Consider the following 25823-nt stretch of genomic DNA (forward strand, 5'->3'; position numbering starts at 1 on the left):
CGGTGGTGAGGAGGGTCGCCGGATCCACGCGTGTGGATCGTTTTTACTCCTTCGTAGTTTAGATTTTTAGGCTGTTCATCGTCTTTGTTTCGGCGGCGACGATGACAACGCTGAATAAAGATTCTTTGGATCCTTCCTTGACAAGGCTACCGGTCCTATGGTTGGAGATGGATTTGGAAACCAGTCTGTTCAAGCAAGGATGGCGTGGCGGCGGCGGCATCCTAGTGGTGGACCTGTGTCCTCGGGCTTCGCTGTTGCGACGACGTTTGCTCCAGCGTCGGCGCGGAGCTTGGGAGGTAGTCCAGGAGCGGATGCAGATTATGGTCTGCATCGACGACATCTGGAAGACGGAACATGTGCTGGGTTCGTGGTTCGTGGATGGCAGGTATGGTTTCCTTTTGCGACGTCTTAGTCGCGGTGGGGTGCCAGATCTAGAGTTCGATGGCGTGTCCGGGGTGTTGCCCCGGTCTGATTCGTTCAACGGTAAGGGCTTCACTTTTGGTGAGCCACCTTGGAGGTCCGCAAAGCTGCATATCAGCGATGGAGCCGCGTCGAGCTCGGGTGAGGAGGTGGTCCATCATTTTTTTTCTTCGGTGGCTGCTGTCGTGGTGCCGGAGGCAGGTGATGGACGTTGGTGTCAAGCTCAGAGATGTTCTACTATCTTTTCAGTTTTGTCATGTCGGTTTTTACGTAACTTGTACTTTAATCTTTATGATATGAATGAGACACGTATTACCATGCAAAAAAAAAGTACTGCTCATCCACAACAGCCATCATGTTTTTCCTTAAATTGGTTCCAGCTTTTTACCTCATTAAACAAAATCTTCCTCGGCATACATCCAGCAATCATGACAACTTCAATACAAATTATCTAGTTAGAACAAGACTCGAGGCTCTATTTCTGAAAATATCATGCAATACAAAAGCATCGGATACCTAAGATGCAATCACCGGCTAGGAAACTACTCCCTCCGTTCCATAATGTAAGAAATTTTTTGACACAACACTACTGTCAAAAAAGTCTTACATTATCAGACGGAGTAGTATTATACATGATTATTGACCTGCTGTAGGAGGTGATGTTTGAATTTGTGTGCAAGGACAAATGCTTCATCCATTCAATAATACATAGTCACTGTTGCAACATTACACAGAAACTTTGTCGTAATGCCTTCTTATGATCCTAGTCTTAATTCATACGATAGTTTCAAATTTATATTAGTTTTGGTACTTTATCGCATCTACGCCATGTAGGTTTTAAACTGGTTATGTTCGTAGGCTGTTCTTTAGATAAGCCTTAAACAGGTCATGAAGTAATGAACATTTCTTAAGACGAAATTGTTGTTCTGCATCCAAGTTATTCACTTCAACATACACACCTCAGTTATTCTGCATCCAAGCAAGTTCGAGGACGACGTAAGAGTATTTAAGTTTCATGACCTTCTGCAGGTTCAGTTTGACCTTCTGTAGTAATAACCACATACAGACATATTGTTCCCAGAATAGATCACAAAGAGCGTACAAGTATGCTTATCTCACCACAAATCAAGCTTTGTAATTTTGTCTTATGTGCCTTGAGTGTACCAGGATCTCACTAGAGGGAATCTCTGATGTTGCACTATTCGCTATGCTAAAACTAGAGAATGGTGCACCACGTGTTCCTTTCCTAGACTACATTCAGCCCTATTTTGCACTAAGAGATACAGATAGTTCAAGGTTCAAGATGAATGTGCATTAGTATGAACTGGTTGGGCACACCAAGCTTTCTGACTGGCACTCCTAAATTCTCAATGTGAACATCAATAGAATTATGAAACAACTTACCAGCAAGCTTGACCGATGGGAGTGTGTGCTTGGGCATTTCCTTGCAGGGCCATTGGTAGTACTGCTGCTATTTAGATTGCCATTGATCCTGTCATCCTGTGGAAGTGTGAAGCATGAGCTAACCAAGCATATTGGTGCGGATGCTTCTTTATAACGTTCCCACCGCCAACAATCAACAATATGTCTCAAATATGTTCCATCGCAAGTAGCACACTTCTTCACCAAGTCTCAAACTTGAGAACAATGTAGGCTTCATGTTCTCAAACTTAATAATCTAGGCAGGCTCGAGGTCCATTGCACGGTATGCTCTTGGCGCACTGGCAGTTGGCGCTGCATTCACTGAGGCCCTAACTGAAGTATGTGTGTGTTGGTTTTGACTACCAGCATTCTGAGGAGGAATCTGGTTGCTAAGAGGGAGGCAGCCTTGGTTCGGCCGCTCCCTTGCAACCTTCACCCCCAGGGCATTTCCCTCCAGAATCTGCAGAAATGCAGAGTGAGAACCAGATCCCCGAACGGAAACTCAAGCTGACACTGAAAACCAACCAACTGTTACACTGACCTGCTTGTTGAGGGCACGTATCGCCTTGTACGACTCCTCGTCGGTCGCCATTGTGACAAAACCAAATCCCCTCGAGCACGAAGCCCCTTCTCGGCGCTCGTAGACAACTCTTGCATCAACCACTTTGCCATGCTTGCTGAACAGCTCCTCCAGCCGAGGGTTGTCCACTTGACTCGGTAAATTGCATACGAATATTCTGAGTGGGGAACCAGATTGACGGCGAGGGGCGTCCACCCGGGCGCCTCCTCTAGGAGCTGCAATTTTTACAGTCAGAGGCCTGCCATACATCCCCTGTAATGTCCACACGAAAGCTTAATCAGCGAGGCCCAATGCATAATATTTTCTATGTAGTATTCAGCATATGAACAAAACAACGCATGACACATTTCTACAGGCTCAAAAAAACAATTTAGATTAAAGAACACTCTCATGTACATGCTGCATAGCACCTACGAACGAATGAGGTAGTATACAAGACTAACAGAATGAGAAAAGGATGATTAAGCTGGCTTAAATTAAAAGTTATAAAATAAACTAGCCCCATCAAGTTGCACAATATACTCACAGAGCCATGATAGATCCTCACAGCCTTCTCAGCCTCCTGAACAGTATTCATGGTGACAAACCCAAATCCACGGCTCTGGCCTGTTTCTCGGTTGTAAATGACCTGCACATTTCATGCATTTTAGAACAAAAAGAGAGAGAGAAAACATAACCTACAAGCTGCGTGCCAACAGTAATGATGAAGAAGCCAATGGAACAGATTGCCTAACAAATGGACGAGTGATGATCCACAGAGCTTGTAATCAGCAACCTCTCCACCCAGCACAAGCATCCTTTGAAAACTAAAATAATACTGTACCATAGAGCAGCAGAGTGTAATCTAAAGATATCATACATGAACGTTACAAACCAGCCAATTAGACTCCAGCAGCTTCACCCCTTCAGCTTCAACTATGCATAAGTCTAGTCATGCTGGTGGTGAGCGATCTGAGCCATTTTTTCACGTATAGTTGTGTGGACAGACAATGAAGAGCTAAAAGGCTCACCTTTGAGAACAGGACGACCCCAGCACGTTGGAAGCTTAGCTTGAGTCTCTCATTGTCAATGTGGTAGGGTAGGTTCCCGACGTACACCGTGGCCCCCTCCGGCGCATCGGGCTCCGGCAGGTAGCCACCTGCAGTGGCGGGATAAGTAATTTGAGCAGAGTGAGCATTGCTTGAAGCTCCTGCCGCAGGGCATACTCTTGGTGTACTGACAGTTTGCTCCACAGGGCGAGTAATTTGAGCAGACTGAGCACTGCTAGTACCACTTCCAGTTCTTGCTGCAGAGTATGCTCTTGCTGCACTGACAGCTGGCTCTACTGGGCGAGTAATTTGAGCAGTGTGAGCGCTGCTTGTACCTCTTCCAGCTCCTGCCGCGGGCTGTGGCCTTGGTGCACTGACCGTTGACTGTGCTAGGCGAGTAACTTGAGCACTGTGGGCATTGCTTGTACCACTTCTTCCAACTCCTGTTGCAGAGGATGCTCTTGGCACAGAAATTTGAACAGTGTGAGCGTTGCTTGTACCTCTTCCAGCTCCGGCCACAGGGTGTGCCCTTGGTGCACTGACAGTTGGCTCTCCTAGGCGAGTAACTTGAGCAGTGTGAGCACTGCTTGTACCACTTCCCTCTCTTGGCACATTGACACTCGGTGCTACGCTCAGTGAGGCTCTAACTGAAGTATGTGTGTTTCGGTTTTGGGTCACAACATCCTGAAGAGAAATCTGATTGCTAAGAAAAAGGCGGCCGAGTGGCGTCATTGTTGCGTACACAGCAGTTTCTGTTTCTGGATGAGACGCTGGAAGATTTCTGCACCTGAATGCCTCCCTCAGCATTTTCCATTTGGTTTCCTTATCCGTAGCATGACAATGATCGCCAACCGAGAGACCCTTACCCCAATAACTGCATGGAGCTGGGGCGTCGCACACAAAACAGTAGCACTGCATTTGGAAATCGGCAATGAAATGCCATTTAAAACAAATCTACTGTCTACTCAGCTAATATAATCATTATGTATCACATCGCCAGCAGCATCAGGGAGTTGAAATGTTCATGACTCACCATGTCACAATGCTTCTCGTGAGAGGTAGCGCCGAAGGGCATATTGGAACATAAATGGCGTGAGTGAGGGAAGTCACGGCATGCCACCTGCAGAAGCATAACCAATAATGAAAATATGATTCTGCAGGTAAACAGAAGTAGCATAGGCTCCACATAGAAGCTCCTAAACTCTGAAATGTCTTTGTCAAATTTGATTTCAACTTAAAAACCACATATATTCACAGAAAATACAAGCACATAAGCGTGGAAGAATTATGTTACAAGTTGAATAATGTATCTTTGACAACTTGCAACAAATTCAGTTATGCTTATCACCAAATTCAGATTACGGTGTGCTCTCCAAATCACTTTGCGAATCAATATGTCATATCTCTACCAAAAATGTCCTGAAGTATAACAAGGAGGTACTGCTTCTATTGTATCCACAAAATCAAATTGCAATTCCAAGATCAAAATGCAAGGATGCCAATACCTTGCCTTTCTCCGCAACTATCTGCAGCTCCTCATCGGAGCCGCCATCCTTCTCATCATTCACTACGACCGCGCTGAAAGGATCACTGTCTAGAATCACGCAGTCATCATCGTCGTCGTCGTCTTCAACGCCACCGGCCATGCCCTTCGGCTGCGGTGGCGCCACCGCCGGCGAATTCCTGGCCACCGGGAGAGAGTACTCCATCTCGGCCATGATCTCCATATCCCACGATGTCAACCCAACCATAGAAGAACTCGAGCACGGATCGCCCGCCACATCCCGAGACGACCCCGTGCTCCCAACCATAGAAGAACTCGAGCACAGATCGCCCGCCGCCGCCGGCGAGTTCCTGGCCACGGGGGACAGGTCCTCCTCCTGTTCATCAAAACGCAGCTCCCTGTCCACTGGGGGAGACTCCTCCATGTCGGAGCTGACCTCCACATCCCGCGGCGACCCCGTCCTCCCAACCATACAAGAACTCGAGCACAGATCGCCCACCGCCGCCGGTGAGTTCCTGGCCACGGGGGGCAGGTCCTCCTCATGATAATAAGAGAAAAGCAGCTCCCTGGCCACTTGGGGAGAGTACTCCATGTCGGACATGATCTCCGTATCCCGCGGCGACCCCGTCCTCACAGCCTGAGAAGAACTCGAGCACAGATCGCCGGGCCTCCTGGCGAGGATTCCAGCAGACGGACGCCCCCGGGGAGCCAGGAAAACCTGAGCGAGGCCGCAGAAACCCTGAACAAGGCCGCCGCAGCAGCCCAAGCTGTCGCCGCCTGCCATGGATCCGGAACCCCCAAAGGCCGCGCTACCAGGTAACGCCTCCGGGAGCAGGCGCGCCCAGCCCGTCGGGGTCGCTCAATGGCTTCTTACCGACGGGAATTCGGCGGCGATTGGGGGGCGAGGAGCTCGGCCCGCGCCGCCACCATGGCCAGCACCGTCTCTAGCAGACTGACTCCCGGTAAGATTGTAAACGGAGTACTGTACTGAGCAACGCATTTGCTATTCCTCAGTCGATTGAAAAAAAGAAAGATTTGTTCAGTCGATTAATGGAAGACAGAGCAGCAGCTCGCCGGAAAAGGGGCTGGGGGTTTAAGAGGGATGAGCGGCGGCTCAGTGGAGGTGATGGCGCGGCAGCGGCACCGGTCAACGGTGGCGGGGAACGGCGGTTAGGCCGGCGTCGGAAGTGACGCCGTAGAGAGGAGGAGGACGAAGGCCACGGAAGGAGGACACAAGGGAAAGTGGCTTGACTTTGAATAAAAAAATTCAAGTAAATGCCGTATAGGTGCTCCTATGATTGATTTGGTTTGATGCCACATCTATTGGCCATTGGTTGAATACCAACTTTTCTTATCAAACTCACAAAAGGTTGCTAAATTTTAGCAATTATAATTTTATCAGATTTTGATTTGCTAAACAATCAAATGTCGAGCAATACATAATCAAATGTATGAGTACGGTCTTGCCACCTCCCGAAGGGCTCGGACGTGGGTAAACTCGTTGTCTCATGACTTACCATATCGATCCATCACTCGACCGCATGCCCCATCGGAAAATATGTCGTCCTCGACGGCCCTACAAGTCACAAAACACCGACAATTGACACGTCAGGTAGGGGTCAATGCGCGCTGACCATTGGAGCGGATTGGGATGGCTCCTCAACCCACGTCGACAACAACATGATAGGTCAAGAACTCTTACTCTCCCCCCTCCATCTCATCTGCAACACGACAGAGGGATGGATCTGCCCTATCCTCTTTCCTGAGGTCAGGTCTTTTGCTTCAGCGCCATGGATATAAAATAAGTTAATAATTGTAAAAAGTAGTAAAGATAGTAGATATTAAGAGGAGCCCTCCTTTAGATTCATGTTTGTCAAAAGAGAACACACACAAGCGAGGGAGAGGACCAGGAGGGAGTCAGGGAGACCAGACAAAAAGAGGACGGACTTATCGGTGAGTCCTATTTGTTGCTCATTGCGGTAAACTGTCGGCGAAACACACATGTAACCAAATGAAGGAGTAAATGCTCTGACCCATTTGTAGCTAGCACAGCTGACTACAGTACCTAGTTTTGGAAGCCTTCTAGAAAGATCCTCGCCTGTTTTGGAAACCTTCCGGAAGGTTCCTGAATTGGTTTCCTATCTTTTTGTTGTTTTCTATACCATGTTTTAGGTTTTATTTTTTGTTTTTTATTATTTTCAGTGTTCTGTTTCTTTTTTGTTTTCTTTTCAACTCAAAAAGTTCAAAAAAAAATCCCCTTTCCAAAATTTGTTTATAAATTCAAAAAATGTTCAAGATTTTTTTAAAAAGTTTCATTTAAAAATGTGTTCACGAATTTAAAAAATGTCCATGTTTCAAAAAATGTTCAGAATGGTAAAAAATGTTCACAAATTTAAATTAGTTTGTGCATTTCGAAAAATGTTCAAAAGATTCGAAACAGGTCATATTTTTCAAAAAAGTTTTTTTTTCAAAACAATATTGTTATTTAAAAAGAAATGTTCTCTATAGTGCGCCACACTATTCTGACGTCTCCGATTCGACCGTACACTAATCATACACGCAAATTTGCGATTAAGATCAGGGACTCACAGGAAGATATCACAACACAACTCTAGACACAAATCAAAATAATACAAGCTTTATATTACAAGCCAGGGGCCTCGATGGCTCGAATAATAAGCTCAAAGCACAAGCGTCAGCGGAAGCAACAATATCTGAGTACAAACATAAGTTAAACAAGGATGCCTTAAAAAGGCAAGCACAAACATCAACGATCGAAGAGGCAATGCTACCTGCCTAGGACCTCCTAACTACTCCTGGTCTTCGGTGGCCTCCATGTAGAAGTATCCCTCGGCGGTGGCATCTGGCTCCAGGGATCCACCATCTGGTTGTTAGTAGTTCCTTCTTTATGAATGAGATGAGGCAAAGCTTTTGCCTCCGTTTAAAAAAACACGTCAAGAGGAATTTCTTTTATAGAGCCGATAATGGAGTGAAGTCCTTGCGTGCAACGCCACAGGCAGCTACAGAGTAGTAGTAGAGCGCTTTACGTACAGAGCCATATTGCATAGTTCCCAATGCCCCGTCAGGCTTTTCCGGCTCCTCGGGCTTAATTGGGAGGCGCTAGTTTAAATATGCTACTAGCTGATGAGGAAGCTGCAAGCGAGGTTCGGCTAGGGCGAGCACGCGAGCCACGAGATGCTGGGAAGGAAAACCCGTTCACGTGGCTAGGCTATCCAGTGCACCCAGATTGTGGTGCCGCACGTTCGTTTGACTTCAAAACTCAAACTACCCGTGTAAAATATTGGCTCGCAGCGAAGTTACTATTTAAAAAAAGCCGCCGTGCATTCGACCGGGATCGAACCCACAAAACAAGGTATACACTCCCGCGACCACTAGTAGAACTCGTTGGAGTACAACGAAACCTAGAATCGCCTTTTGTCGTTAGTAGTACATTGTTCCTTACAAGAAACCCCTAATAATGCAAGAAACCACTATTAATGCCAAGAAACACTAGTAGAAACCGGAGCTTTAAAACCGGTTTGTAAGACTAAAGCCCCCCCCCTTTTAGTACCGGTTCGGCACGAACCGCCACTAAAGGCCCATCACGTGGCATGAGCTCGCGCCATGGTATGGGGGACCTGTTACCAACCGGTACTAAAGGTATTTTTTTGATTTTTTTTGAAAATTTTGTATAAAATATTTGATTTTTTTTCGATTTTCAAATTTTTTAAATTATTTTAACCTCTAATTTCTAATCACCCCTCACCACTGCTCAATTTAATCTCTAATCTCTAATCACCCCTCATTATTCCAAATCATCTAACTTCTCGGACGGTCACCCATCCTCTCACTACCCCAACCCGAGCACGCTTAACTTTTGGGTTCTATTCTCCCTCGTTTCCAAGTCTGCACTTGTTGTTTTCCTGACAAATGTAAGCTGTCAATCCTATTAACCCTCAACAGTTTAGCTTGAGCATTAGGTCACACGTTTCACCGTTTGAGTTTGGAACTATTATTTTAAAAAACATTTAGTAACACTAATATTTCTTGAATAAGTTTGACCACAGTTTGACCACAGTTTGACCATAATTTGACCATAGTTTGACCAGATTTGACCAAAATTCAAAAAATTGAAATAATTATTTAGTAACACTAATATTTTTAATAATTATGTAGCAACATTAATACTTCTTGAATAAGTAGTTTGACCATAGTTTGACCAGATTTAACCAAAATTTAAAAAACTGAAATTTGAGCATATCTTTTTTTCCTTTTGGAATTTGAGGATTCTAAAAAATTGCAAACAGGTCGTAGGCCGTCAAAATCGGATGAGGATTTTCGTGCTGAATTTTTTGATGACATTGTATGCAAAAGTTATAGCCGTTTTACACTTTCCCTACACTTTTTGCAAAACATGTCCAAATTTAAGTTTTTTAATTTTCCTAACTAGTAGATGTAGTAATATAACTACATCTCAAAGAATTTTATTTTTTGAATTTTTTATCATTTTCTTTTGTATTTTTCAAAACTGAAATGGCAATACACGCGCGCGGGGGGGGGGGGGGGGTAGAGTTTGAAAATTGCCCTATAGTGCCGGTTTGTGTCTCCAACCGGGACTATAGGTCAAACCCCTTTAGTACTGGTTCGTGGCATGAACCGGTACTAAAGGTTAGCCCTTTAGTACCGGTTTGTGCCACGAACCGGTACTAAAGGTGATCGCGGGGCCCCGACCTGACGCCAGCCTGCCACCACCCCTTTAGTACCGGTTCGTGGCACGAACCGGTACTAAAGGTTAAAAACGAACCGACATTAATGCATAGCTGTTCGAACCGGCACTAATGGTACCATTAGTACCGGGCCAAAATCGAACCGGCACTAATGTGTCTCACATTAGGTCCTTTTTTTACTAGTGAAACTACTACCACTTGCATACGTGGCAGACTTAAGATAAGACTACCTTATCAACCATTGCACATGCACTTACCAACTAGCCCTACCAAGAAACGACTACTCTATAAAGTGTCGTTATAGGCACGTTTCAACCCATGGCCCTGTTTGGATACATAGGTTAGAGTTAGTTTGGGTTAGTTTGGACTCAACTAACCCAAAAATATCCAAACAGGGAGGGTTAGTTTGGGTTAGATGCATCTAACCCACCCAAAGAAACTAACCCATCCAAGAGGTGCTTATTTGGGTTAGTTCTTCTCGAGACCATTAAAAACACATTTTTCTCTCGCTCTCCCGGCAGCAGCCTCGCCCTATCCTCCCGTTCCAACCCCGCCGTCTCCCTGCGGCCCGTCCGCCTGCCGGTAAGCAGTCACGGCTCCTTGTGCGGCCCGTCCCCGTTGTCCTCGACCAGCGCGGCTCCTTGCGCAGGGATGGCGGATTTGGCCGGTGGGCTGCGGGAGAGGCCAACGTGCCTCCTTGCCGGGCACGTCCCCGTCTGCCTCACACAACGCAGCTCTCGGCCAATTGATTGAGAAAGAGCATTTGTTGTCAATCTAACCCTGCAATCAAAACACCACTTTGGTTAGAGTTACTACCTCCGTCCTGGTTTATTGGTCTTCATTGTATTCGGTGCCAAATTTCGACCATAAATTTAACAAACGAAATGCTCATGCATGTCACCAAAAATTATATTATTGAAAACTATGTTCAAATACGAATTCAACGATATATTTTTTGTTGGCATGCATTAATATTTTATTAGTTAAATATTTGGTCAAATTTTGGCACATATTACAAAGGGGACCAATAAACCAGGACGGAGGTAGTAGTTCAGGTTTAAAATCTAACTCTAACCTCTGACTTAGAGTATCCAAACAGGGCCCATGTCGCCCATTAAGTCAACGCCTTCTATTCGACCGGGTGTTATGACTTGTGGAACCTACATGTCAGTCTGCACAAAAATCCCCAAGTGACCTCCTACCTCCGGCCCGTCCACCTAGTCATCCTCGGCCATAGGACGCAGCTACCGCCGCCGGCAGAAGGCGAGGTCAAAACCGCCGGCGGTGCGGATCCCATCTTGCGGCAGCCTGGATGCCAGATCCATCCGGCGCTCGCGACCGCTAGCTAGCCAAGATAGCTCCGTCCAGCTGCTTGTCTGCAAGGTTTGCTAGCTAGATTGGCACGGCGGCGCGGCGGCTTGCTCGCGCGCACCGCGCTAAGGCCAGCCATCTGGCTCGAGCGAAGGCCAGCGTGGCAGCTTGCTCGCTCGTGAGTCACGCTCGGGCCAGCCTGCCAACCCGCGCGGAGGCCAGAGCGGTGTCCGGCCCGTCCGGCGGAGCGGCGGCCAACTCGCTCATCACCGGCGCAACCGACAAACACGCATTAGTACTGTTTGAAGTAATGTTCAGGAAAACTAATGATTTGAGGGGGAATAACAGGATAGAAGGTCAGATGTGGGTCCCTCGTGTCAACGGTCAAACAAAATGTGTTGGTTTAAGCTGCCTTGTCAGCAAGGACGTGTGGGCCAACCCTGTCATAAATGGGTTTAAACGAACCTAATCAGTACTAGGTAGTAGTTTTTGGCATGGACTAAGAAATTTTGGGTATGTTTTTGCTATTTTTTGTACAATAGATTCTTCCTAGAGCTGGTTGAAAGTGGTAGTTTTTTGTTAAATACTATACATATTGTAAGTAGGAGTGGAAGTTAAGCTTTGGAAGCCAATAAGCAAGGCTAGTTATATAGTGCATATGTGTACATGATTGAAAGTAAATATCAACCATGAGTGACTAATATCTTGATGGAAAACTCGAAAGTATGGAAATACTAGGATTTTTTTGCATGATTGGAAATACTAGCAATGTTCATGTGCGTTGCAACGAATCATAATTAGAATAATACTTATTCACAAACTTGATACAAAACACTCTAATTTTGATATACATATATCACTAGAGATATATTATGTTTCAATTAGAATATATACCTTGGGCTGTTTTGGTGAGGTCAGGGAGGGATGTGGTTGGTTTTAAGATACTAATTATGGGTTTTCTGCAAATTGGTAGACAAGTGGGATGTTGGTGAGAAAAGGCAACAACTTACCTCACAGTCATTAGATGTAGATCTAATGGTCAGAAGCGACGGATGGTAGACACACCATCATCACCAACTTAGTCTTCTGTAGGAATACTAGCAAGATCCATGCATTGCACGAAACATCAAGACACATTTTTTAATAAAACACTTGTTGTGATTGACCCATGCGGGAGTAATCCCATGTGTAAAAAACTAATGATATCTCGAGAAATATAAGATAATGTGAAGAGGAGTGGGGTGTGGTGGTGATTGGTGGTCAGACTGAGTGGAGGCATGGGAATTGATGACGTCGGCAGCGGCACCAGGCTAGTTCGTTCCAGAGGCTTACTTTCTTAATTGCTCAATGAGATTGTTGGAGATAAGGATGAACGAGGGAAGGCCTTTTGTGAAAATGTGGAGAGGGGTGCGGGTATCTTTTAGTTTAATTTCCATCCGTCAGATATAGATCGAGCGGTCTATATTGCAAGATGACACGCGTACCATCATCACCAACTCGGTTTTTTATAAGAGAAGAAATATAAGTATGGAGATACAAACGTACTATCGATACTTGTTTCCGTAAACTAGCATCTACATTCTATTCAACGCCTCAGCATGTGGGGCCTTCAATGACTTCTCGACTGTGTAAAACAAAGGTTTTCCCGTCGCCGATAAGGAGGGGGTGACGGTGGCGCGCTTTTTGGCTTGCTCTAGTCCTAGTAGTCATACTAGGTGGTCTAAGCACGTGTAGATTTATTCTTTTTCAAGTCTCGTGTTCGCCGTACTGCCACGATTGTTGATGAATAGACGGTAAGTTATTCACGGGGAAACCCTTGTTGAGCGTGTTTGCGAGAGAGAGAGAGAGAGAGAGAGAGAGAGAGAGAGAGAGAGTGATATGTCTAGAGATTGAGGCAATGATAACAGATTCTTTGTGTCTATGTGTGTGGAGGATAGAGAGAGACATGTACATGGGGCTTTGTGTTGTGTAACATGGAGACACATATACATAATTAGAGACTGAGTGTGTGAGACACACATGCGGACATGGGGAGAGATGAGGATCCATATAAATGGTTGTTTGTGCGTGTTTGTGTGTGTTTGTGCGCGTGTTTGTGTGTGAGAGGGAGTGTGTGTGTGGAGTAGAGAGACCACTAATGATGTAAACCTAGTATAAGGGAAGGGGGAATGGTGTGACGTGTGTAGTAGCGGGGTAGCATGGGTGCGTGCGGGGGGAGCAGACTATTTGGAAGAGACATTGAGTGTGTGTTGTAGAGGGGTGTGAGAGCGAGATAGATAGATAGATAGAGAGAGAGAGCTAGCGATGGAGAGAGAGAGAGAGGAAGAGAGGGGCGAGAGAGGGGTCGTTTGTGTCCATAAATGGCGTATAGATAGGGAGACAATGTGGATGTTGTTCGAAATTGGCCTATGTACGTAGACGCAAGGGAAGCGAGTCATCGTGTGTGTGTGATAGGGACTTCATGAGAGATCTTGAATAGATGGCGTAGAGAACAATGTGCGAGATCGAGAAGGATGATACATTAGGGAGCTATGGAAAGAGTCATGACATATATGTATACAGGGAAGGAGCTGGGGCAGGTCCGCATGTGGGAGAGATAGAAAGAGGAGAGTGGTGCACAAGGAGACAAAGTTTGCTTGTGTGTAGTGGGGGTGGTGTGTGAGGTGAGTGTGCGAGAACCACATAACTAGGGAGATAGACGTTTGGGGGCGACGTTTTGTGTGTATGGGAAAAATACACTCTACATAGTGCGTGTACTTGGGAAAGAGAGATGTCGGGAGACCTAGAGAGTGGGGGAAGAGATGTGTGCATGCCTGAGAGACAAAGTGATAGAGACCTATATTGGGGTTCGGACTTTAGAAGAGAGAGGGGTGTTAATGTGCTCGTGTGTTGGTGTTTGGGGGAGAGAACGACTTCTCTATGTGTGTGTGTGTGGGGGGGGGGGAGCGACGAGGGGGGGGGGGGGTTGGCTTCAGATAAAGAGTGAGGTGTCTATATTTGAGGGACTTTACCGTAATTGAGATATACATGGTCAATAGTGTGTGCATTCATGGTTGATCAATTTGTTTCACAGTTTGGACTATGAGATAACAATACTTTTGAACATGTGTGATATACCTTGATGTACCAGAATTACAAACCTAAGATTGGAATTTTGGAATTCGACTCCATCATTAGCTTTTGTAATTCATTTAAACGGAGGTACATTTTTAAGCCGGGATTTCATGATTTCAAATTCATATATCAAACCTAGAGATATACACATACGAGCATGTTCAAACTTTATAATCATCCACTTTATTCATACACATGCACATTTTTTATTTTGTCATCATGTTTAGGATAAACACATTTGGAATTTCATTTGAATTGGACCGTCTGATGGTATTTGCTTGTACTAGCTCAATGATCCATATTTGAATTGAATGGACAATCTAAGTTTCGAGTTGGAGGCATTGATTTTCAAAACTTGCACTTTTTTTTGCGTGCAAAACAAACAAATTCTCGGCCATGATATCATAGTCGGACGTACAAGAGTAGAATATAATTCCAGGCGCCAAAAGCTTTCAAACTTCCCGCTCACATCGAAATATCTCGCGCCCGAAAGTTTAGCCCTGCGATATTCCTGTTTTACCTCTGCCACGTGAACGGAAAAGGGCTGCTTTGGTAACTCCTTTGTTTTACCCTCTTTGCCCCAACATTCTTCCCGAGAGCCCCTCCCCTTACCCTCCCCGACCCCCAACCACGGCAAGCCGCCGAATCTAGTCCTCCGCCATAACGGTGGACCCCACACCCCGCTGGATCTACATTCTACACCTTGGAACCCCCAACTACCAACTCACCACTTCACCGGAGCCGCTTCCGCGACTGGATTGTCCGCCACCGCTCCAGATCTCCTTGACCGCCATCATGGTCCATCGCACCGGATATGCTTAACCGACGCCCTCGTCCACCACAGTGTAGGCCCTTCACTGACTCCCTCGTCCGCCCCATCACTGGCCCTTCATACAAGCCCTTGTCCGCCGCTACAGATCCGCCTCACCGAAAGCACTGTACAACGCGCCCGCTGAATCCTTCGTCCACTACACCGGACCCGCTCCACGGATGCCATACTCAACTCCACCGGCCCTGCTTTACCGACGCCGCAACCTCATCAGGTTATTTTGATTTGTACTCCTTTAGTTTTTCTCTTTATCGTGCAACTGTTCACTTACCACAGATGAGCTTTCTTATATATCGACAGGCGTCGCAACCGTAGCACCGGAGCCGCTTTAGCGACGGCGACAGCCGGCCCAAACTCAACCGCAACACGAGCACCATCAACGATCCTTCGCTATCAAGTATGACAACGATACCCATACGCTGCCGAGAATCAGGTACTATTATCCAACAGCCGACGCCTATGTTCACTTTCTTAGCATAAGCACCGCACCTTTGAATTTCTTCAGGGCATCATTCAATTTTTCATGAGACATGTTATTCTGCTTGCACCTGTAGGGCCATACTTCTGGCAGTGAACATGTTACATGTGCCAAATTACATACCAGTGCACATATAGTTAATATGCTTTAGTTTTGTCCTAAGTATTACTGTACTTCTTAGATATCACTGCCTACTATTTTACTTCTTGCATGCTATATTTATGATAATGGTGTTGTTCTGATGCCACCTGTTGGTTCCATCAGACTGCTTAATGTTCTCTATGCTTAATTACACATCAGCAAACTAGCATGTGGTTCCGCTACTTTTTGTTCGTTTTACCTACATTTTCTGATGCTAGCTATTACATCACTGCTCCGAGCCTCTGTTCATTACTTGTTTGTGTGTTCTTGATGTTCCCAAGTTGCATGACTAATTTGATGCTTCTATTAATTATGGAGCTGCCATCCCCATCAAGCAAAATATTTGTTCTTTTGGGGCTGGCACCTCGAACAAGCATAAAAATAGAGGGAAGCAGATATATTATCGTGTATGCACACACCCTTCTTTCATTAGTTTAGATGAACCATTGATGATCAATTCAGACCAGTGCATGCGATTAAAATTAATTATACCTAAATAGAGAGTGCAGAATAAACTACAACAACTAGATTTGCAACTACGAGATGCTGACGATATCTTCAAAGAACATTGCAATAGCAGCGAGGCTTCACAACAACATATGGTAAGCCAGTGTGTTTTAGTACATGTGAAATGTAATGCGAGTGGGCTACTTTCTTGGCTTGTGCCCTAAACCTGTAATCCTACAGAATTACAAATAGTTCAGTTGTCTGCTTTGCTGTATTGCTTGATTCGAATGCTTGTTTGTTACTTGTTACGCTATACCTGAGTTGGTCAATATGTCAGCAGTGCCTGCTGTACTATCGTAAAGAAATGCATGCTTAGTTCATTTGAGTCCTTAACTTTTCCTCTGAACTTCATCACAAGACTGTCTTCGTAGTTTGTATGAGGCCACACTGTTAAGTGCTTTCTCAGATTATTTCAACTGCTTAGATGCCTTGGCAACTTAAATATAGCGGTGGTACACTCCCTTTCAACTAGGGATGTCAACTGGGCCCCGTTTAATCCCGATTAAAGTCCACTAGTGGTATGATAGTTCAAAAGAGTTTTTATTTTTTTGAGGAAAATGAACTCGGGAGCTAGCAAAAACTAACTAGATGGGACTGGTGGATGTCGTTTATTTGCCACTTACATCCCTAGTTTCATCTTACCATTTTAATTTATTTTCGGCTGATGCTGCTTCGAACCATTTAAATATAGCTTGCCATGTTCGGCAATAATTCATATGTCGTTTACCATGTAAGCTTACTGCCTAGATCATGCGATAACTATCTCTTACTTATGTCCAGCGGAAACCTTTCAGGATGGCGTTCACTCTAGGACACAATGTACAACCCCAGAATCTATTTGTGGAAGCAATGTGCCATCCATGTTACCAGATGGCAGTAGTTCAGAGGCAACACCGCCGGAGAGCAGTCTGAGCACATATATTATAGTTCTTGAGGCTCTACTAGAGGCAGAAAGAGATGGTGTGGCTGCCATGAATGAGGTAATCTTTATCTTGAGGCTGGAAATTGTGGAATTAGCGGCACACATTATGCAAGCAAACCAAGAATTGGAGGAAGTAAGAATGTTGCATTTGAAGACGGAGTAGGTCCTGCTGTTTCTGCTATCTGAAGCCCAGGTAATCCTGGTTCTTCTTTAGATACCAGTTGAAATTGTCATTAGATTATTGTACTTGCATGTTGTGTCATGTCTCTGAATGGATTATGTTGTAAGACTCTCTATGTTGTCCATGTGTTGTAATGATCCAATTTTGATGTTGCTGCCTCCATCAGTTAGCCCCATGCGACGGAAGGTCTCATAATAGAGGATATTGATGCTGCTGCCTCCATCCATGAGCACTTTGGTGAATTTGTATCCACCCACTTGAGGGGCCACCACCAGGGCTAAGTGACCCGGATTGTCAACCCAGGGAGGGTGATCCTCTCTACTCCATATGATAGGCTACATAGACCACTTCAAATAACAAGGAATTGCCGGCTCAACCGCATTCATAGCCCTCTTATGAAGCTTCTGGTCTCGTTTACATAAACTGGTAGTAAACACATGATATTGCCCACCGTTCAGCTGCTTTGGATTGCTCTGGTATCCACCTTGCTGCTATTGCTGACCGCCCTGGCCGGATTGCTGGTTATATCCACCTTGGTTGCCCTGGGAACTTTGGAAACTGGGATTTGACCCGCTGCCCGAGCCATGAAAACCGCCGCCACCTGAGCCGCCGCCCTGCCCATTATTACCATCAAACATGTTGGAATTTTTAAAGGCCTTCATGATCGTACAGTCCTTCCACAAATGGGTAGCCGGCTTCTGCTGAGTGTCGTGTCTCAAACAAGGCTCATTCAACAACTGCTCAAGTGTGGGGCCTAACCCGCCAGATCGGGGAGGTGGCCTCCCTTTGCACCGCTGGTTGTTACCCTGCGCACTAGTGTTAGCCACAAAATCCAAACTACCGCCAGCCTTACGTTTATTACCTCCTTGATTTGTCGGGTTGTGCCGAGGGCCCTTGCCATTACCGTTCTTCTTTCCCTTCCCTGCCTTGTCATCATCAGACTCGGGATCCTTGGTACTATTAGAGTCAGCGTACTTCACCAGAGCCGCCATCAGCGTGCCCATATCATTACGCTCGCGCTTGAGCCGCCCCAGCTTTTGTTTCAGAGGCAAGAAACGACAATTTTCTCCAACATTAAGACTGCAGAGCCGGCATCCATCTTATCAAATGAATGTATTATGGCTTTAACCCGGTGCACCCAATGGGTTGTAGACTTGCCCTCCTCTTTCTTGCAATTCATCAGATCCACGATCGACATGGGCTGCTTGCACGTGTCTTTGAAATTCTGGATGAACCGGGCCTTTAGCTCCACCCGTGAGCTGATTGAATTAGGCAGCATGCCTTTCAACCAGGTGTAGGCGGTTCCATCCAACATCATGGTGAAGTACTTAGCCATTGCAGCACCACTAACCTCCAACAGCTCCATAGGTCCCTTAAATTCCTTGGGTAAACGCTTGTAACTCTCAATCCATGCCCCAGGCTGTAAGTCGGCCGTGTAATTCGGCACCTTCCTAGGTCCCTTAAAGTCCTTGGGTAAACGCTCATTACATAGAGCCGGCACCAGACAGGGGACTCCTCTGGTCCTGGTGGCCACGCCTGCCTCGATAGAAGTCGTCGGATAAATCGGATATGGCTGGTAAGCCGTCAACTGAGCCGCCTGCTCAGCTGCCTATTGAACCGCTCGCTCAACCTCTTGACGTATTCTGTCTTGATCTACCAAGTTAACGACCTCATGGCGCGCCGGGTTAGGTCCACCTGGCTGGTCACGGTGCTTGACGTTGCTCGAAATGGCCGCTGAATCCATGTGCCTGCTATAACTTGGGCTTCGGCTTGGACGAGGGGTCGAGTGGATCATGTCCCGGTTGTATGAGTACGCCTTCTACTGTGCCAAGGCTGTCTGAAGAAGTTCCCTGACCCGGCGGGTTTCAACCGCCGCCGGAGAGTCACCATCAATTGGGAGAGCCTCCAATCGTGCCGCTGCCGCTATCATGTTCTCCAACGGGTTAGAATAGTGACCCGGGGGTGTGGGTAAATACTGAGGCGGCGCCATGTTTACGCGGGGAGGTCCCATCACCTGTGGTTGAACCGGTGCGCCATCTCCGGGTGCCGCAACATGGTCCGCTCTTGCGCATGGAGAGAGCCACGGCGGGTTGCCTGTACGTGGGGAAAGCCATAATGGGTTACTAGGCCCTGCCCCTGGCGTGTGAAAAAGATTTTGTGGATCATAAACCGGGGGGAGTCGAGACTGAGTCTTCTGATGCTTCTCCTCATGACCTAATTATCCGCGTTCTGGTCTTGCTTGAGCTGGAAAGCATGTGCATGGATCTGCTGAGCCTGAACATCCAGAGCCGCCCGCTCTGCAGTTATCCTGACATCTTCTGCTGCTAGGTCTTCTTTAGCCTGCGCCATATCCAATTTTAACTGTGCCACCTCTGCATCATGACGATCTTGATCCGCCGGGTTGACGATGGCGGTTAATAGGGCGGTCAGCTTGTCTGTGAGATCCATCAACACCTGAGCCAGCGAGCGCACAAGGCCTCCTGCCCCGGCTGCTGCTGACCCGGAGGTTATGGCTGCTGCAGCTGTGGAATCTTGGATAGGTTGTGTGCCGGCCATGAAGATCCCAACCCTGCTCGGTGGCTCAAGGCAATTCAGAATACTGCTGCCATCGGAACAGCCCCCAAGCCCGCCATCCCATAGTTGATACAACGAATCTGTCTCACCTGTGGACGACTCACCATCAGAGTAGATGACCGTCTCACCATCAGAGGCAGATCCTTCAGAGAGTCCTTCGTGGATGCATCCCACGAAGGCACGCTTCACCGCCGGCGGAGCCCGGGCGGGTCTCGCACGCTAAGCCATCTCGACGAGGTCGGTGCAGATGTCCGGCTCAGGGCCCGGCTCGCCGATCTTGCCGATGAAGACGTGGATTCTGCCGAAGGGGACCCGGTACCTGTACTCAATTGAGTCGGCGTCGGGCCCCCAGCCTGCGTCGTTGATGTAGAGCTTGCCGCGACGACTCTTGGTCATCCGGCCCACGACATATCCCTTGAGCCCTTCGAAGCTGCCCTTCAAGAACTCAAATCCACCATGCGCTGGCCCCATGGTGGGGTGTTGGAAATATGCCCTAGAGGCAATAATAAATTAGTTATTATTATATTTCCTTGTTCATGATAATCGTTTATTACCCATGCTATAATTGTATTGATAGGAAACTCAGATACATGTGTGGGCACATAGACAACACCATGTCCCTAGTAAGCCTCTTGTTGACTAGCTCGTTGATCAACAGATGGTTACGGTTTCCTGACCATGGACATTGGATGTTGTTGATAACAGGATCACATCATTAGAAGAATGATGTGATGGACAAGACCCAATCCTAAGCCTAGCACAAAGATCGTAGTTCGTATGCTAAAGCTTTTCTAATGTCAAGTATCTTTTCCTTAGACCATGAGATTGTGCAACTCCCGGATACCGTAGGAATACTTTGGGTGTACCAAACGTCACAACATAACTGGGTGGCTATAAAGGTGCACTATAGGTATCTCCGAAAGTGTCTGTTGGGTTGGCACGAATCGAGACTGGGATTTATCACTCCGTGTGACGGAGAGGTATCTCTGGGCCCACTCGGTAGGACATCATCATAATGTGCACAATGTGATCAAAGAGTTGATCACGGGATGATGTGTTATGGAACGAGTAAAGAGACTTTCCGGTAACGAGATTGAACAAGGTATCGGGATATCGATGATCGAATCTCGGGCAAGTACAATACCGCTAGACAAAGGGAATTGAATACGGGATCGATTGAGTCCTCGACATCGTGGTTCATCCAATGAAATCATCGTGGAACATGTGGGAGCCAACATGGGTTCCAGATCCCGCTATTGGTTATTGACCGAAGAACGTCTCGGTCATGTCTGCATGGTTCTCGAACCCGTAGGGTCTACACACTTAAGGTTCAATGACGCTAGGGTTATAAAGGAAGTTTGTATGTGGTTACCAAATGTTGTTCGGAGTCCCGGATGAGGTCCCGGACATCACGAGGAGTTCCGGAATGGTCCAGAGGTAAAGATTTATATATGGGAAGTCCTGTTTTGGTCACCGGAAAAGTTTTGGGTTTTATCGGTAACGTACCGGGACCACCGGGAGGGTCCCGGGGGTCCACCAAGTGGGGACACCATCCCCGGAGGGCTGTATGGGCCAAGTGTGGGAGGGGACCAGCCCCAGGTGGGCTGGTGCACCCCCCACAAGGGCCCAAGGCTCCTAGGGTTGGGGGAGGGGGCGCACCCACCTAGCTTGGGGGCAAGTTTCCCCTCTCCCCCCTTTGGCCGCCACCCTAGATGGGATTGGGGCTGCCGCACCCCTTGGGGTGGAAACCGTAGAGGGGCACACCCCCTCCCTCTCCCCTATATATAGTTGAGGTCTTGAGGGCTGCCAACAGATGAGTTTTGACCTCTCCCAGGCGCAGCCCTACCTCTCTCCCTTCTCCTCTCCCGCGGTGCTTGGCGAAGCCCTGCAGGATTGCCACGCTCCTCCATCACCACCACACCGTTGTGCTGCTGCTGGATGGAGTCTTCCTCAACCTCTTCCTCTCTCCTTGCTGGATCAAGGCATGGGAGACGTCACCGGGCTGTACGTGTGTTGAACGCAGAGGTGCCGTCCGTTCGGCACTAGGATCTCCGGTGATTTGGATCACGACGAGTACGACTCCTTCAACCCCGTTCTCTTGAACACTTCCGCTTAGCGATCTACAAGGGTATGTAGATGCACCCTCCTTCCCCTCGTTGTTGGTTTCTCCATAGATAGATCTTGGTGACACGCAGGAAAACTTTGAATTTCTGCTACGTTCCCCAACAGTGGCATCATGAGCTAGGTCTATTGCGCAGATTCTTTGCACGAGTAGAACACAAAGTAGTTGTGGGCGTTGATTTTGTTCAATATGCTTACCGTTACTAGTCCAATCTTGTTTCGACGGTATTATGCGATGAAGCGGCCCGGACCGACCTTACACGTACGCTTACGTGAGACAGGTTCCACCGACTGACATGCACTTGGTGCATAAGGTGGCTAGCGGGTGCCAGTCTCTCCCACTTTATTCGGAATGGATTCGATGAAAAGGGTCCTTATGAAGGGTAAATAGCAATTGGCATATCACGTTGTGGTTTTGCGTAGGTAAGAAACGTTCTTGCTAGAAACCCATAGCAGCCACGTAGAACATGCAAACAACAATTAGAGGATGTCTAACTTGTTTTTGCAGGGTATGCTATGTGATGTGATATGGCCAAGAAGAATGTGATGAATGATATGTGATGTATGAGATTGATCATGTTCTTGTAATAGGAATCACGACTTGCATGTCGATGAGTATGACAACCGGCAGGAGCCATAGGAGTTGTCCTAATTTATTGTATGACCTGCGTGTTGTTAAACAACGCCATGTAATTACTTTACTTTATTGCTAACCGGTAGTCATAGTAGTAGAAGTAATAAGTTGGCGAGACAACTTCATGGAGACACGATGATGGAGATCATGATGATGGAGATCATGGTGTCATGCCGGTGACGATGATGATCATGGAGCCCCGAAGATGGAGATCAAAAGGAGCAATATGATATTGGCCATATCATGTCACTATTTGATTGCATGTGATGTTTATCATGTTTATACATCTTATTTGCTTAGAACGACGGTAGTAAATGAGATGATCCCTCATTAAAATTTCAAGAAAGTGTTCCCCCTAACTGTGCACCGTTGCGAAAGTTCGTCGTTTCGAAGCACCACGTGATGATCGGGTGTGATAGATTCTTACGTTCACATACAACGGGTGTAAGCCAGATTTACACACGCGAAACACTTAGGTTAAACTTGACGAGCCTAGCATGTACAGACATGGCCTTGGAACGGAAGAGACCGAAAGGTCGAGCATGAGTCGTATAGTAGATACGATCAACATGAAGATGTTCACCGATGATGACTAGTCCGTCTCACGTGATGATCGGACATGGCCTAGTTGACTCGGATCATGTAATCACTTAGATGACTAGAGGGATGTCTATCTGAGTGGGAGTTCATAAGATGAATTTAATTATCCTGAACAGTCAAAAGCCCTTTGCAAATTATGTCATAGCTCGCGCTTTAGTTCTACTATTTTAGATATGTTCCTAGAGAAAATATAGTTGAAAGTTGATAGTAGCGATTATGCGATCAGTAGAAAGCTTATGTAATTAATGCACCGCTCAGTGTGCAGAACGCCAAATGTCGTATGTGGATGTTGCGAACATCGGACATACACATTTTGATAACTACGTGATAGTTCAGTTAAATGGTTTAGAGTAGAGGCACCAAAGACGTTTTCGAAATGTCGTGGAACATATGAGATGTTTCGAGGGCTGAAATTGGGATTTCAGGCTCGTGCCCGCGTCAAGCGGTATAAGACCTCCGACGATTTTCTTAGCCGGCAAACTAAGGGAGAAAAGCTCAATCGTTGAGCTTGTGCTCAGATTGTCTGAGTGCAACAATCACTTGAATCGAGTGGGAGTTGATCTTCCAGATGAGATAGTGATGTTTCTCCAAAGTCATTGCCACCAAGCTGCTAGAGCTTCGTGATGAACTATAACATATCAGGGATAGATATGATGATCCTTGAGGTATTCGCGATGTTTGACACCGCGAAAGTAGAAATCAAGAAGGAGCATCAATTGTTGATGGTTGGTGAAACCACTAGTTTCAAGAAGGGCAAGGGCAAGAAGGGATACTTCATGAAACGGCAAATCAGCTGCTGCTCTAGTGAAGAAACCCAAGGTTGAACCCAAACCCGAGACTAAGTGCTTCTGTAATAAGGGGAACGGCCACTGGAGCAGCATTACCCTGGATACTTGGTAGATGAGAAGGCTGGCAAGGTCGATAGAAGTATATTGGATATACATTATGTTAATGTGTACTTTACTAGTACTCCTAGTAGCACCAGGGTATTAGATACCGGTTCGGTTGCTAAGTGTTAGTAACTCGAAATAAAAGGCTACGGAATAAACGGAGACTAGCTAAAGGTGAGCTGACGATATGTGTTGGAAGTGTTTCCAAGTTTGATGTGATCAAACATCGCACGCTCCCTCTACCATCAAGATTAGTATTAAACCAGAATAATTGTCATTTGGTGCTTGCGTTGAGCATAGACATGATTGGATTATGTCTATCGCAATACTGTTATTCATTTAAGGAGAATAATGGTTACTCTATTTATTTGAATAATACCTTCAATGGTCTTGCACCTAAAGGAATGGTTTATTGAATCTCGATCGTAGTGATACACATTTTCATGCCAAAAGATATAAGATAGTAATGATAGTACCACTTACTTGTGGCACTGCCATGTAAGTCATATTGGTATAAAACACATGAAGAAGCTCCATGTTGATGGATCTTTGGACTCACTCGTTTTTGAAAAGTTTGAGATATGTGAACCATGTCTATTGGTGTATACGCATGAAGAAACTCCATGCAGATGGATCGTTTGGACTCACTTGATTTTGAATCACTTGAGATATGCAAATCATACCACATGGGCAAGATGACTGAAAAGCCTCGTTTTCAGTAAGATGGAACAAGATAGCAACTTGTTGGAAGTAGCACATTTTGATGTGTGCAGTCCAATGAGTGTTGAGGCATGCAGTGAATATCGTTATGTTCTTACTTCACAGATGATTCAAGTAGATGTTGTATATTTACTTGATGAAACACAAGTCTGAATTATTGAATGGTTCAAGTAATTTTAGAGTGAAGTTGAAGATCATTGTGACAAGAGGATAAAATGTCTATGATATGATCATAGAGATGAGTATCTGAGTTACGAGCTTTGGCATGCAATTAAGACATTGTGGAAATTGTTTCACAATTAATACCGCCTGGAACACCATAGTGTGATGGTGTGTCCGAACATCATAGTTGCACCCTATTGGATATGGTGCGTACCATGATGTCTCTTATAGAATTACCACTATCATTCATGGGTTAGGCATTAGAGACAACCGCACTCACTTTAATAGGGCACCACATAATTCCGTTGAGACGACATCGTTTGAATTATGGTTTGGAGAAACCTAAATTGTCGTTTCTTAAAAGTTTGGGGCTGCGATGCTTATGTGAAAAAGTTTCAGGTTGATAAGCTCGATCCCAAAGCGGATAAAATGCATCTTCATAGGACACCCAAAACAGTTGGGTATACCTCCTAATTCAGATCCAAAAGCAATAGGGATTGTTTCTTGAGTCGGGTCCTTTCTCGAGGAATAGTTCATCTCGAAAAATTGAGTGGGAGGATGGTGGAGACTTGATGAGGTTATTGAACCGTCACTTCAACAAGTGTGTAGCAGGGCACAGGAAGTTGTTCCTGTGGCGCCTACACCAATTGAAGTAGAAGCTTATGATAGTGATCATGAAGTTTCGGATCAAGTCACTACCGTACCTCGTAGGGTGACAAGGATGCATACTACTTCAGAGTGGTACAGTAATCCTGTCTTGAAGGTCATGTTGCTAGACAACAATGAACCTACGGGCTATGAAGAAGCGATGGTGGGCCCAAATTCCGACAAATGGTTAGAAGCCATGAAATCCGAGATAGGATCCATGTATCAGAACAAATCATGGACTTTGGTGTACTTGCCCGATGATCGGCAAGCCATTGAGATAAATGGATCTTTAAGAAGAAGACGGACGTGG

At 46.1% G+C, this 25823-nt stretch overlaps 1 protein-coding gene across 1 annotated transcript; it reads right to left on the reverse strand.

Annotated features, from left to right (window-relative positions):
• Positions 1-1425: 1425 nt before the first annotated feature.
• Positions 1426-6222, reverse strand: LOC123093511 (uncharacterized). The gene is made up of 6 exons (XM_044515493.1): positions 4956-6222; positions 4484-4570; positions 3433-4362; positions 2949-3050; positions 2384-2674; positions 1426-2302 (listed from the first exon to the last, which is right to left on the reverse strand). Exons 1-6 carry the CDS (start codon positions 5736-5738, stop codon positions 2099-2101), a joined length of 2397 nt encoding a protein of 798 aa, XP_044371428.1. The 5' UTR covers positions 5739-6222; the 3' UTR covers positions 1426-2098.
• Between the last annotated feature and the right edge of the window lie 19601 nt (positions 6223-25823).

The sequence above is a fragment of the Triticum aestivum genome, chromosome 4B (assembly GCF_018294505.1).
Source record: "Triticum aestivum cultivar Chinese Spring chromosome 4B, IWGSC CS RefSeq v2.1, whole genome shotgun sequence".
Classification (NCBI taxonomy): domain Eukaryota; kingdom Viridiplantae; phylum Streptophyta; class Magnoliopsida; order Poales; family Poaceae; genus Triticum; species Triticum aestivum.